The sequence below is a fragment of the Caenorhabditis elegans genome, chromosome III (genome assembly GCF_000002985.6).
Source record: "Caenorhabditis elegans chromosome III".
Taxonomy (NCBI): domain Eukaryota; kingdom Metazoa; phylum Nematoda; class Chromadorea; order Rhabditida; family Rhabditidae; genus Caenorhabditis; species Caenorhabditis elegans.
Window position 1 is genome coordinate 2,802,284 of NC_003281.10, and position 15,175 is coordinate 2,817,458.

The 15,175-nt window shown below is 32.6% G+C and overlaps 3 protein-coding genes across 3 annotated transcripts; 2 read left to right on the plus strand and 1 right to left on the minus strand.

The window, feature by feature from the left end:
• Positions 1-181: 181 nt before the first annotated feature.
• Positions 182-1,398, plus strand: Y71H2AM.25 (Peptidase C1A papain C-terminal domain-containing protein; the record flags this gene model as incomplete). Its single annotated transcript, NM_001047422.5, has 4 exons — positions 182-252; positions 325-720; positions 813-991; positions 1,145-1,398. 4 exons carry the CDS (start codon positions 182-184, stop codon positions 1,396-1,398), a joined length of 900 nt encoding a protein of 299 aa, NP_001040887.1.
• Positions 1,399-3,146: 1,748 nt separating this feature from the next.
• Y71H2AM.3 (E3 ubiquitin-protein ligase E3D) lies at positions 3,147-9,495 on the plus strand. The gene is made up of 6 exons (NM_065221.3): positions 3,147-3,308; positions 3,360-3,563; positions 4,623-5,009; positions 6,342-6,532; positions 6,599-6,841; positions 8,454-9,495. Exons 1-6 carry the CDS (start codon positions 3,148-3,150, stop codon positions 8,717-8,719), a joined length of 1,452 nt encoding a protein of 483 aa, NP_497622.2. The 5' UTR covers position 3,147; the 3' UTR covers positions 8,720-9,495.
• A 364-nt stretch (positions 9,496-9,859) lies between these two features.
• tufm-1 (Elongation factor Tu, mitochondrial) lies at positions 9,860-12,686 on the minus strand. Its single transcript, NM_065222.7, has 4 exons — positions 12,611-12,686; positions 12,329-12,502; positions 11,206-12,196; positions 9,860-10,321 (listed from the first exon to the last, which is right to left on the minus strand). Exons 1-4 carry the CDS (start codon positions 12,651-12,653, stop codon positions 10,039-10,041), a joined length of 1,491 nt encoding a protein of 496 aa, NP_497623.1. The 5' UTR covers positions 12,654-12,686; the 3' UTR covers positions 9,860-10,038.
• Positions 12,687-15,175: the final 2,489 nt, after the last annotated feature.

Below are 15,175 nucleotides of genomic sequence, written 5' to 3' on the forward strand. Positions count from 1 at the left end.
GAAGAAATTTCGAAACTCTCTTTATCAAATCCCTGTTCACTCAACTAAAATCAAGTGTTCTGTTTTCTATTGCACATAACTCTTGAGCTTGACTGACTCGTCATGAGGAATAAGATAACATTAGCAATGAGTGGATATATAAAAGTAAAGGCAAAGAAAGCCCCAAAATCACAAATTCTTAATGGTCATTGCTACTAGATTAATTTCGAAAGCAGATGAGGCGAAGAAGCAAAAAGTGTTCGTTGCATTGGGGTAAGTCCATATTTTTATACAAACGAAGAAGGCCTAAGCCTAAGCCTATGCCTAAGAGGTATATCATTTCAGAGAAGACTTTTTCGAAAAGCCAGCAAAGTCGAGAAACAAACTCAATTCTATTATCCTCTTCACTCTGACTGCGTTAACATTCTACATCATTGGTTATTTAGTTCAGCAGAGAACCTCTGAATCACTCCCGACAACATTTCAATGGAAAACCCCAAAATACACCATTCAAACCACTGAGGAATTTCTTGATTGGAGAGATAAAGGAATTGTTGGACCAGTTAAAGATCAGGGAAAGTGCAATGCATCCCACGCATTCGCCATAAGCTCCAGTATTGAGTCTATGTACGCCAAGGCTACGAACGGATCACTTTTGTCGTTTTCGGAGCAACAGCTTATTGATTGTGATGATCACGGATTTAAGGGATGTGAAGAGCAACCGGCAATTAATGCTGTTTCGTAAGTTAAATTGCACACTTAGGATGATTATCAGTTGTTCGCCCAAAATTTCAATAGTTTTCATTAAGTATGAATAACTTTCAAAATTCCAGATACTTCATTTTTCATGGGATAGAAACAGAAGCAGACTATCCATATGCTGGCAAGGAAAATGGAAAATGTACCTTTGACTCAACTAAATCAAAAATTCAACTAAAAGACGCAGAATTTGTAGTGAGTAATGAAACACAAGGAAAGGAATTGGTCACAAATTATGGTCCCGCGTTTTTCAGTGAGTTTTTTTAATTGGTAATTTTGAGTGCATGTCTAATCGGAGCACATTTAGAAAAAACTAAATATTCGATAAATTATTTTAAAAAATTGTAAAAAAGTACATATCTTAACAGATAATTTAATAGCAATACGAATTACAACTGAATTCCAGCAATGCGTGCCCCTCCATCACTCTACGATTATAAAATCGGAATCTACAACCCATCCATTGAAGAATGTACAAGTACACATGAAATCCGATCAATGGTAATCGTTGGGTACGGTATCGAGGGAGTGCAAAAATATTGGATTGTGAAGGGCTCATTCGGGACATCGTGGGGAGAGCAGGGATATATGAAGTTGGCAAGAGATGTTAATGCATGTGCAATGGCAGATTTTATTACGGTTCCTACCGAGTTCAAATAATTTTGAGAACTGTTATTATAATAAGAATGAATATTTATCTACATCGCTGGCGTCCGGCTTTTCTTATAATTTGAAATGCATCGGTTTTCAAAAAAAACTGTCGCGTGTCGCTTCTGTTGACACTCGGGACCAGTAGAGGGGAGTCAGTCACCCTACCGAGTGACAAACAGCGTATTTCAGATACGCGCGGAGAGACACGGAGCAATTTTCGAGCGGCATTGGTGATAAGCGGTGCGGAGAGAATAACAGTACACAGTTTCAGACGAATTCCAGTTTATTCAGAGGATATAAATAGGAATTAAAGTGATTAACAGGATGGAAATGGTGAAGAAAGGTCCTGAATCACAGTGTCTGCGGATGGGTAGCCGCTGACTCGCCTGGAGAAAGTAGAACAGAATGAACGATTGGCCTAAAAGTAGGATAGAATTATTGTGTGGATTTACGGAGCTACGACGCTCCGGAGTAACGGGAGGTCTCGGAGGAGCGCGCTTGCATCGGGAAATACGCAATTGGCGGTAATTCAAAAGGGAATTATTATTAATAGATAATAAACGGAAAAGGACGACGGAGAGTGAATGTATTCGCGGATAATGAGTGGTGGCGAGTGGGTGAGCCTGACCGGCCATATATCTGCAAAGTTGGGACGCAGGGGAAGCGTTAGGCCCAAGTCACAACAGCTTCCCACCTCGGCCCTCCAGTAATACAGTGCCCTACCCACAGTATCCCATAGTCCCATAAACGAGGAATCCATATTTCTTCTCCTAAAATTAATGATTTAAAAAAAAGTTGGAGCTGAATATCGGCTGAATATCGAATTTTTGGAATTTTAAATATCCATGTTGTACTTTTCATTCATTCGGTTGTTCAAACTTTTCCCACTTTACACACCTAAAATTTAAAGGCACATAGTATGCATAGCACGAACACATTGAACCGAGTGTCTATCAAGCGAGAGAGCATTAAAAACGAGGAGATCGCAGAGTATACGAGTCACGTGAACCCCTATCCGTCTCTTCTCCACTTCTTCTCTTCACTGTCCGGTGTTGACATTGCCCTTTTGGCCTAAAAACCATTCGCACTTTTTTATTGTGTAGTGGCGTTTTGAGATTTTGTTTAGTTTTTTGTCTTTTTACTATTTAAATACGAGTTTTTCGCATTATTCTGCAGTTTTCAAACATCATAAGTGTTAACTTCTGCCTAAAATAGCCTTAAATAGACACAAGAAACCACCATATTAGCAATGGAGCGCACTTGAACCTGAAGAAACAGATTTTTCGAACGAATAATAATAATTGTTATTTCAAGTCACTTCCGTCACTTCCTTAAAAAATTGTAGACATAAATTAAATCTATTTATTTCTAAAAAAAGCTAGACAATCGGGTAAATTCATTGAGAGTATCAAAAACTCAACTCGAGATATAACGAAAACCCCATTTTTCTGCAAATTTCAATAGTTTTCTCGAAAATTATCCATTTTACTAGTGTTATGAAATTTGATTGTCATGTTTTTCCGGTGATTTTCTCTCTAAAAATCGCAAAATTGTAAAAATTCCCCCATTTCCATGCCTTGAAAACTAAATTTGAAACACCCGCGCATTAATTTTCTCAATGGGGCGCACTTGCATTTCTCAATTTTATTTCAATTTTATTCGCATTTCCTCCGTATTTTCTTCAATTCCGACGGATTTTTCTCAATTTTTCTGAGATTTTCAATGAAAATTTTAAAGATATAAATTTTGGCTTACAGAATGATCAAATCACCATTGGATTCGTTCGGCGAGTGGACAGATATGTCGGTTTTTCTGGAGATAAAGACCAGGACCGACTTGGCGTCGCTGTTTGTGGATGTTCCACCAGGTTTCCGCGAGAAACAGCCGGCACAGGAGAATCAGGAGAATCGGAGGACCATGTAAAACTGAAAAATCTGAAAATTAAACCGAAAAACCTCGAATTTTTATAGAAAATACGCAGATATCAACGTGGTCAACGTCACCGACAACTATATCAGAATCGGAGCTCCACCAACACCTGAAGCTTTGATTAAAAGAGAAAAAGAAGCGGCAAATGGACCAATGAGTATTAAAAAGCAACAACGGGAACGGAGCACAAGCACAAGTGGCTCACCGACTAAAAAATCGAGCAAAAAAGCGAAAAAAGCTGAAAAGTACGGAAAAATCGAGTATTTTCTGCAATTTTTTGCTGAAAATCAAAAGAATTACCCGAGAACTCTACTGAAATCTGAATATTTCGAAAATTTACGGCTTTCAAAAAAAAAAAAGTCCAAGAAAATCGATTTTTTTTCTGTGGAAATATCGAAATTTCCTGATTTTTCACGAAATATTCTGACAGAAACCGTAAAATCTTCGAGAAAAAGCCTAAAATTTGTAGTTTTTCAAGGAAAATTTCACGAAACAATATTAAAGCGAAATTCTAAATTTTCACAGAAAAAATGAGAAAAAAAAATCATATTTTTATTGAAAAAAATACTAAAACTTAAAAAAAAACGAATAAATTAAAAAAAAAAACTCAGTTTTTTAAACTCAGTCAAAAAACTGATTTTCAACGAGAAAAATCGGAAATTTTTCAAAAATTCGACTAAAATGCCTCAAAACCCATTAAAAAAAACAGAGATTTTTTTCCTGAAAATTTCCACGAAAATGTCAGAATTTTCAATTAAAATACAAAAAATATCAACAAAAAAATCATTTTATTTAAAAATCGCGAAAATCTTCAAGTTTTTTCTAAAATCCTAAAAATTTGTAGTTTTTCCAGGAAAATTCTTCAAAATGAAAAAAATGTATTATTTTTCACCAAAAATTAGAAATTCCTAATTTTCACAGAGAAAAATGTTAACAATTCGACTAAAAAAATATTTTTAAAAAACTCAATTTCTAGAAAATTTTTTTTGAAAAAATTAAACAAATTTCCATTTTTTTTTAACAAAAAATTTAAAAAATTGGAATTTTTTCTGAAAAATTACACGGAAATCTCAGAATGCAGATTTTCAACGTAAAATCCAAATTTTTATTCAAAAATCGCTAAAATCTTACCGATTTTTTGGAGAAAAATTCTAAAAATTTGTAGTTTTTTAAAGGAAAATTTTACAAAAAAAACTAAAAATTTTACAAATTCCTGAAAAAACCAAAAATAAAAATTTAAAATATTATCAACAAAAAAAAACTATTTGCAACGATTTTCTTGTTTAAAAAATCCCAAATTTTAGCAGATCCGACTTCAAGCCAACCCGCTTCGGTGCCACACTTCGTGACGTCACAATCAAAGCTTCAACCCTCTGTTCTCCAACATTTGCAGACAATTCAGGCCGTATTTTCATGTGTAAAGTGAATGTTGAACCATTTGGAACAAGTGGCCCACTCATTCAAAAAACTGCTCACAGATTGGCAGTCGATGTGTGTAAAATTGAAAAATTGGAGGAATTCGCGGCAAAAGCCTTTCCAAAGATCATTTGTGCTCGGTGCAAGCAGCTCATTTTATCAGAAGAATATATAATGACTATTCAATGTCTTCCAGATGATGATTTTCTTGCAACAACTCAATCTGCTGACTTTTTCTGTAGAGATTCGTGTGGAGCCAGTTGCGATCCTGATAGGTAGCCGGAGAATTGAAATTTGGCTGGAAATTAATGAAAAATTAGGAAATTTTGAGCAAAATTACTCCAGGAATAAAGAAAAAATCGAATTTTGTGATTTTGAGCCAAAAGCCAAAAAAAAACTTTTAAACAGACATATTGAAATTTTGGAATTTTAGATTTAAAAAAATGCAAAAAATTTGGAACTTTTAATAAAAAATAAAAAATTGTATGAAAAATGCCAAAATCTGCAAATTTTTTGGAAATTTCAAAAAAAAAAACCTAAAAACATTGAAAAATCAATAAAATTACATCTAAAAATGTTAATTTTGCTCGAAATTCTGAAAAATCCATGGAAAATGCTCAAAAATTTGGAATTTTTCAAATATTTTATCGAAAAAATTAATTTTTTACAAAAATCTCTTAAAAAAATGGCCGAAAAGTTGGAATTTTCAAAGAAAAAAACCACTAGAAATTAAGTAATTTGAATAAAAATAAATCCGTTAAAAAATGGTTAAATTTTGTAAATTACCGGCAGAAATTGAGAATTTTGAACTAAAATTCGAAAACATCAGAGTATTTTTTTAAAAAAATCTAAAATCTCAATTATTAAAAATTCATAGAAAATGCCAAAAAATTAGAATTTTTTGAAAAATCCGTGATTTTTGTGGAGCCGGTTGTAATCCTGATAGGTAGCCGGAGAATTGAAATTTGGCTGGAAATTAATGAAAAATTGAGAAATTTCGAGCAAAATTACTCTAAACATGAGGAGAAAGCCGAATTTTGTGATTTTTAGCCAAAAAATCTAAAAATAAAATTTATACAGATACAGAGAAATTGAAATTTTGGAAATTTAGAGCAAAAAATGCAGAAAAAATTAAGGAAATTTCAAAAAAAAACTGAAAACTTTGAAAAATCAATAAAATAACACTCTCTATAAAAAATGGTTTTAAAAACAGGCAATTTTCGAGAATTTTAACGAAAACCACCAAAAAATGCTAATTTTACGAAAATTTTTTAGCAAAATAATAATTCGAAAAAATGCCCTAAAATAAGTTTTTTTTAAACAAAATCCCGAATCTTTTAGAAAAATCTATGAAAAATGGCATAAAAAGTGGCAATTTTCGGAAATTTTAACGAAAATTCCGAAAAAGTGCAAAGTTTTTAAAAAAATTTCTCACAAAAATCGGAAGATTTTGAATAATTTTTAAAAAATGCCACAAAAAATTTCTTTTTGAAAAATCCCGAACTTTTTATGATACTCCATAAAAAATGGCCTAAAAAGTGCAATTTTCGAAAATTTTAACGAAAAAAATTATAAAAAATTAAATTTTTTAAAATTCAAATTTTCAGACACAAAAACGTGAAGCGAGAAGAGCTGAAAGCGAATCCAAAATGGCTTCCAAACGAGAAAAAAGTGATGATTAGCTATGCAAATTCAATTATTCATAAACAATCAGTAATCGATGGAACGTTGATAATTGATGATAAAGCTAATATTAAATGTGCTGGATGCAAGTGTCAATTGGGAAAAATTCAAAAAAGTACGCGTTTTTAGGCTGAAAAATCGGATTTTTTGTAAATTTCATCCAAAAATTCGAAATTTTCAGATCATCCGGATATCTATTGCTTTAATCAAATTGCAACCACAATGACTGCTGGTCAAAAAAAGATTCAATTTGTCGATAAACTCAATATGTCACAATTATCGATTTATATGGCTCAATTGATATTAAATGGATGTGAAACACAATCATCAATGAAATTAGTTATAAGAACATTGGATAAAGTACCATATATGCTTGTATGGTTACTTGATTCATATGTTGTTATTGCTAATGGTACACTTGAAGGTGATTTTTAAGAAAATTGGAAAAATACAGTTAAATTGCGTTGGAAATCGATAAAAATTTGGATTTTTTGAGAAAAATTATTCTTCTCAAAAAAAAAAATTTTTTTTTAATTGTTTAACTGATAGCTTTAAATATTGGTTCAAAAAGTCAAATTCCAAAAAATATTTAGAAATTCAGTTAAAATTGCGAGAAAACTTTCTGTTTTGAAAATAAAATTTAAAAAAAAATTAATTTTTCTCAAAATTTATTTCCTCTGGAAACCTAAGTTTTTTTTTCAGAAATAAAAAAAAGCACTTTTTTTTTTGAAATTTCCGCTAAACATTTTGTGAAAATCAGTACAAAATTAATATTTTTAAAAAATTTAAAAATTTGAGAAAAAAAAGGTTTTTTTTTGGAAATTTTGACAATGTCGAATATAAGACGGGAAAACAAAATTCTGAAAAAGCGTATTGCGCAACACATTTGACGCGCAAAATATCTCGTAGCAAAAACTACAGTAATCCTTTAAAGGACTACTGTAGCGCGGTTGTGTCGATTTACGAGCTCGATCGATACTAAGAATCTCAGAAATTGAGCTCGTAAATCGACACAACCGCGCTACAGTAGTCATTTCAAAGATTACTGTAGTTTTCGCTACGAGATATTTTGCGCGTCAAATATGTTGCGCAGTACGCATTCTCAGAGTTTAGTGGTCCCGTAATAACTAAAGCGAAAAAAATTAATTTATTAAAATATTTAAAGCTCAAATATTAGGTAAAAATCGCACGATTTGACGTTTTTTTTCAGAAAGAATACCTAAAATTTAGTGAATTTTCAGACAAAAATTTTTTTTTTACAAATTTTCGAAAAAATTATCCCGTGGTGGAGAGTTGAACTCATGTTTGTTTGTTTTTTCTGGACCCTTTTTTTCCTTTTTTTTTTTTGGGACGGAAAAATTTGCAAAAAATGTTCCCGTGGTGGAGAGTTGAAAGCTTTTTTTTAAAATTTTTAAGTAATTGATTTTTTTTTGAAATAAAACAATTGTATATAAATTAAGCTGTGATAAAAATCGATAAAACTTTCATTTTTTGAGAAATTAATTTTTTCTGAAATTTTTTTTTCCAGATATTGTGAAATTTTTTTTTTTGGACTTTTGCAGTTTTTAAACTGATCAAAAATATTTAGAAATTCTGTGAGTATTAAAAATTTCGAAAAAAATTTCAAAAAAAGTTTTTTCGGAATTTTTTTTGAAAAAAAACCATTTTCTTTTTTTTTTAATATATTTTTTTTTCTGGAAATTTAAGTTTTTTTTCAGAAATTCAAAATATTGAAATTTCTGAAAAATAACACCCACCTTCTTCAATTAAACAAAAATCATTTTTCAGAAACAGTGATAATTTTTTGTGAAAAAATCTGTACAAAAATTAGATTTTAAAAAATTTAAATTTGAAAAAATAATTTTTTCAAAAATTTGAAAATTAAAAAAATTGCCTAAAACAAATTTTCGAAAAAATGTCAAAAAAATTTTTTTTCGAAATTTTAAAATCTATCAATTTCGCATGCCCTTTTTACCTATATACCCTTTTTAATCAATTAATTAATTTTTCCACCGAAAAAATCCCAATTTTTGCAGGACTCCGCTCGGAAGAGGCCGAAGGATCAGTACTCGTACCATTCCCAGCAATTAAACTATTATATAAAGTATTCAATAATCAAACAGCTTCAAATGATCCACGTGCAAATGGAGAAGATACTTCTGTTGGATTAATTGATCTACCACTTCCATGTTGTGAAATGCTCATTGAGCTTCTGCTCAGGAGCTCACTTCGGAGCCCACCGGCTTGCCGTGCTGTCGGGCAGTTCTTTGTTGGATACCTTCAAATTGATGACAAAATTTAAATTTTTCTGCCTAAAATTGCATTTTTTTTCTAAAAATGAGGAGTTTTTCAAGTTTTATTTATTTTTAATTTAATTTTTTTTGTAATTTTAGTGAAAATTTTCAATATTTTTACAAGAAAAAAATCACAATTTTTGAGTTAAATTTTGAAAAATTCCTATTTCTGGTATTTTTTTTGCAAAAAAAATCAATTTCTGGATAATTCGAATTTTTAAACAAAATTTCAGACATTATTCGCCTAATTTTTATAAAATTAAAATAATTTCGGTTTTTTCGCGAATTTTCGGTGATATTTCCACAAAATTCAAATTTTGACTTTTTAGCTAAAAATCGAAAAAAAATTCGAAATTTTAGTTCAAATCCAAAAATCTGAAATTTCCCTACTTATTTCTCAAAAAAAAAATTTTACCCTTGTTAGGGAAAAATTTTTTTTTGTGAAAAATCTGAATTTTTCCTTTTTTTTCCCCCTTTCGTTGTACATTTTTATCCATTTTCTTCGTTTTCCGAGTGCAAACGCGCTCCACTGACAATCTCTTTGTAATTCTCACTGGAGCGTTGTTGCATCCTATTTTTATTCATTTTTCCTCCAATTGCCTGCCTTTTCCCCTTCCAGATACCTGTACAAAATTAAATTTTTCCTGGTTTTTTTTCGTCAAAGTTTCCTTTTTTTTTGCTGTTTTATTAACATATTCGGCCAATCCCGAGGCTGCTAGAAATGGGATATTGTTAGCGGTTTTTTTTCGTTTTTTGATGGTTCTAATAAATGTGAAACGCGGTATTTTAAAAAATTTTCAGCAAAAAAGAAATGTTTTTGATTTTTCAGGAAATATAATTAAATAATTTTCAAAAATTGAGTTTTTCAAAAAAAAAATTCAGTAAATTTTCTGCAAATTTCTTTAAATGTAATTTTTTTTAATTTCACAATTTTTCATGAAAATTCCCTTTTCCGGTTTTTTTTTGGAAAAAATAGAAACCTTTTTTCAATTTCAATACAATTTTGAGCAAAAATCAGATTTTCCAGGAAAAAATTGATATTTCGATTCAAAAATTTCAAAAGTTTTTTTGCCAATTTTAATGAAATTTTGTGGTTTTTCTCGGAAAAATGCTTCAAATTGCAGAAAAGTTTGATTTCTACAACGAAAAAGTAAAAAAAATTCAACAGAGAAATATTAAATTAACAAAAAATGGGATATGAACAATGAATCTCAAATCTACAACTAAAAAAAGGAAAAAATAACTATAAAGATCATGAGGAGGGGAGGGAAACATGGATTTTTAAGCACAAAATTCTTCAAAATTTTCAGGAAAAAATGCGAAAAATTTATGGTTGTCCCTCGAAAGCCTTCGCAGCCGGATTGTCCTTTGGAGAATTGGAAAAATCTGGTTTCAAACGTTTTTCGACCATATCTCCGTATGGATTGAATCCCAATCGTTCCATTTCAGCTTTCATCAGCTTTTTCTTCGATTTCGGGTCCTTTTCGTCGTTGGTTAGTGGTGGAAGAACGTCGGTGAACACACCGGTTCCAATTGTTTTGGCTCCTTTACGAATTGTGAATCTTTGTTGGGGCTCGATGAACATTTGGGAATTCAGTGAGAGCTCGACTCTGAAAGAAAAATTGAATTTTTGATTAGTTTCAAGGGAAAAAACAATTTTTCAATGAAATTTTGAAACTTTTTGTTTTTTCAATTTTTCGGAAAATATTTAACAAAAATCTTAAATTTCAGTAGGCTCTCTTTTTTTTTTGAAGAACAATTGTCAAATAACAATTCTACCATAGCAATATGGCCACAAAAGTTGATTTTTAGTCATTTTTAAATTAAAGAAATAATTTTAGTAGCCAAAATTCTTATAAGTACGATTTTAAGCTCGTTTTCCGGTTTTTTTTTCCGATTTTCAAGAGAAAAATCTACAAAAGTAGCCTGATTCACAACACAAAAATTGGTGGAAAATGTGATTTTTCTGCCAAAAAGTGTCATTTTTTCGAGTAGAAAGCATCAATTACCTCACAAATCGCAAATCGCGAATTTTAGAATTAAAAATCCTAGTTGTCACGAAAATTGACTGGAAATATTGAATTTTCTGTCAAAATATTTTAGAAATCGGATCTATTGGAGAAATTTCGATTTTCAAAATTAAAAGATTCAAGATCGTATTTAAATAAAAAATACGAGAAATTAAGAATTTATAGTGATTTTTTTTCGCTGAAAATTTTTTATATAACTTTTTTCGTCTCTTTTAATCCGCAGAAAGATCACTTCTCCAATAAAACTATTTCTTTTGAAAATTCATTTTTAAATTCGATTTCTAAAATTTTCAGACAGGTAATTCAATTTTTGTAACAACTATGATTTTTGGAACTTAAAAAGTATATTTGTGATGATTTCTGCTCGAAAAACATGAATTTTCGACAGAAAACCAGATTTTCTTAATTTTTCAGAGTTTCTGTGCTGAAAATCGGCTAATTTTTGGTCCAGCAAAATCCCTTACTCCGCAGATTCTCCAGGCATCACAAAGTCTTTTCCAATAATTCTGACACTTGCTCCACTGTCCCATGTCAATGAGAAGACGTGCTCACTGAAATAGTTGGCAATCGGTGTCTTGGCGCCTCCTTCGCTCTCTTTGAGCACATAAAGTTGAGCTTTAACCTTATCAGTGACCTTATGTTTGTGTCCTTGTGGAAGTAAAACACATCCTCTACGAACATCTTTTGGTCCTAAACCACGAAGAAGCACACCCAATTGATCTCCAGGCTCGGCTTGATCGACAGTTTTACGGAAGGATTCTAATCCAGAGATTACTGATTTCACAGTGGTTCCATCTTTTGTTCCTCCAACAATTTCAATCTTATCTCCTCTCTTCAAAATTCCTCTCTCAAGCTTTCCAGTGATAACTGTTCCACGCCCGACGATCGAGTAAACGTGCTCCGCTGCAAACATTGGCTCCTCGTTCACTTTTCTCTCTGGGATCACAAATTTGTTATCGAGAACTTCAAGGAGCTGCTTGACGGCTTCTTCTCCAATTTCTGGCTGTTTTCCTTCAAGAGCACAGAGAGCCGATCCAAAGATAACCGGACATGTGTCTCCTGGATATCCAAACTCGTTGAGCTGCTCGCGAATGTCCATTTCTACGAGTTCACGGGTTTCTGCGTCGGGAACCTCGTCGACTTTGTTCATGAATACTACGATATTGTCAAGTGGAACTCCGACTTGACGAGCCAACAGTAAATGCTCTCTTGTCTGTGGCATTGGTCCATCGGTGGCTGCTACGACGAGAATTGCTCCCTCCATTTGTGCGGCACCCGTGATCATATTCTTGATGTAATCAGCGTGTCCGGGGCAATCGATATGAGCGTAATGGCGTTTGGCAGTCTCATATTCCAAGTGGAAAGCGTTGATGGTGATACCACGGGCCTTTTCTTCTGGCGCATTGTCGATATCTTCGTATTTACGGTATTTGGCTCCTTTTGATGTGGCGAGGACTGAAAATTGAAGTTTTTTGGAGGATAAAGGTGAAATAAGTCACAATTTTCTGAAAATTTAGATTTTTTAATGGATTTTGCTAGATAAAACCGGTGGAAAACGTCGTATTTTCAAAGAAATTCAACCCGTACTCTTTGTAATTGCCGAGGTGAGCGTAGTCTTTCCGTGATCGACGTGCCCGATGGTTCCCACATTCAAATGTGGCTTATCTCTCTTGAAAACGGCTTTTCCTCCTGGAACAGCCAGGTGACGAGCCTGCATCAACGATACTTGCTGCATTTTTTGCTCGCATAGTGTGACGGTCTCTGAAAACTCGAATTTTACGAAAAAAAAACAACTATTTTTTTCGTATTTATATGGCAAAAATGTATTTTGCAGAGGAAAATTTACTCGATTTCTAAATTCAAACTCACTGAAAACACCGACATTTCGGCTGAGAAGATTCAAAATCTGCATGTTTCCGGCAAGAGGCCCAAATCTGTAGTTTCCCTAAAAACAGGTGATTTTTTTAGAGATTTTCTAGTGATTTTGCAGCGAAAAGTGGCAGAACACACGGATAATCGATTTTTAATTCAATTTTATCAAAAAAATTAGAAAAAATCAATGAAATTGAAGGTTTTTCAGGGAAAAAAAGAAAAAAAAAGAAAATTAAATGATGCAAAAAGTCCGCAATTTCGGACGAACACAACACCGAATCCTACGACAAATTGCACACAAAACACCACTTGATGCTTGTCGACCGTACCCCGCGAAATCATCGGTTTGTTTATTTCTTCCGCGGTTTTTTTTTCCATTTCCGCATCGATTTTTAGCATTTTCATATGATTTTTAATCGATTTTTCACTGATATTCATCGAAAATAGCCCAAATTCTATGTAAATAGCAGAAAAAGTCATTGAAACCACGGAAAAACTCCCAAAAATCGAAGAATTTGCGGGGGGCCGCGAGAGGACAAGGTTTTCTGATAAGAAACGCGAGATTCGTGTAAAATACGATGATAAAGCCGCTGATAACGCTTTTTTGCCCGGCTAATTGTAAGAAAAAGCAACGAAATGTTGAAAATCAACTGGTTTTATCGAATTTTTGGCGAAAAACCGGATTTTCAAGATTTTCCGACCGAAAATGCGTTTTTTTCAGCGCAAAAGTGCGCGCGAAATTCAAATTTCATCAATTTCTAATCTTCCAATTGTTTTACAGCGCTTTTTTCCAATATTACAATATTTTTTGGCTACTTTTCAGTGAAAAACGAACAAAAACCGTTCCCATTCACAATTGTTTGCGGCCAGCAATACGAAAATCAATGAAAAACCGACGAATTTCGCAATTTTCTCGCATTTTTGAGGCAAAAAATCGGAATTTTCTGCATTTTTCTCACTTTTTCTCGAAAATGGGCCTAAAAATCGGGTATTTCTATGATAATTCACCGAAAATCCCTGAGATTTTCACATTTTCTAAAAAATTGTTAGGATTTGAAGCCTTTTTCCATTAGAAAGTTTTATTTTCAAGCCGTGAAGACTCATTTTTCTATGAAATTTGGGATTTTCAATCGATTTCCCGAGTTTTTAACAGAATTTCACTGAAAATCATTCATTTTTTGACCGATTTGAACCAAATTTTTGTTGAAAATTCCGGATTTTGCACATTTTCAATCATCTCCAGCTCATTTTCGACACAATTTGTGTGCTCCAGCTGTGAAAACATGGGCTCAAACACTGATTTGCTCAATTTAAATGACCATTGTATTCGGGTTTTTGGGGATTTTTGTGGTTTTCTGGAAAAAAAAAGTCCCAAAATAGTTTGAAATTCGGAAAAAAACTACAAAAAAAACCAAAAAATCGGGATTTTTTAATTTCTGCTAAATTCGAACTCCGCCCACTTTCTATGATTGGTTGGAAAGTGGGCGGAGCGATTCGCTGATTGGTCACAGTTCGAATTTAGCCGAAATTCAAAAATCTCAAGTTTAAAATTTGAAATTTTAGTTCCGTTTTTTAATTGTTTCTCCGGAATTAGAGACTATTTTAAATTACTAACTGATACAGTTGTGATCGTGCTAAGACCCTCTGTAGGCAGGAAGCAGGCGCGTAGGTCGCCTACGTAGGCGCGCAGGCATTTTTGTGTCAATTTTCAAATAAAAAATCGATTAATCCTGCTGCCTCTTCCTTCCATTTCAATAGATCATCTGTTTGTGTTCCTTTTCTGCTGACAACTACCTCTGACTGTCTGCGTCTCCCCTCTCCCTCCAATCTATCACCATCCTCGTGCAATAGTGTGACCCCCTTTTGAGTATTCTCCAATATTTTTCAAATATAAACAAATTTTCTACTTTTTCCAAAGTTTTGTTTAGTTTTTGATTAGTTGATAATATGAAAAATCTGGAAATTCGAGCTGAAATTTGAAGGAAAATCAATTTTTAACTGAAATAAAAATTTGAACATACACAAAAATTAGCAGAAAATTCATTTTTTCCCCAATTTTCGCGATTTCACTGCAACTTTTTCCTCACGAGGGACGAGGAAAAGTGGTTTCTAGGCCATGGCCGAGGGGCCGACAAGTTTCAGCGGCCATTTATCTTGCTTTGTTTTCCGTTTGTCTTCTTTCGTTTTTCACTTATTTTTTTCGTTTTTTCTTAATAAAACTGATAAATAAATATTTTTTGCAGATGCTAAAACAATTTCCAAGTAAAAAAATTATGTTATCAGCCGGCAAGCAGCGGTGAAAGTGGGCATTGTAATATGATGGATTACGGGAATACAAAACCTAAACTTTTTCTGAAACATGATACATATGATGCTTAAATGCTGAGACTACCTGATTTTCATAACGAGACCGCTGAAAAAGTTTTGAGGTTTCCAAAATTCAACTTTTTTGGTGAAAAAGTAGAGATTTTCGCACAAAAAGTTGAATTTTGAAAGCCTCAAAACTTTTTCAGCGGTCTCGTTATGAAAATCAGGTAATTTCAGCATCATATGTATCATGTT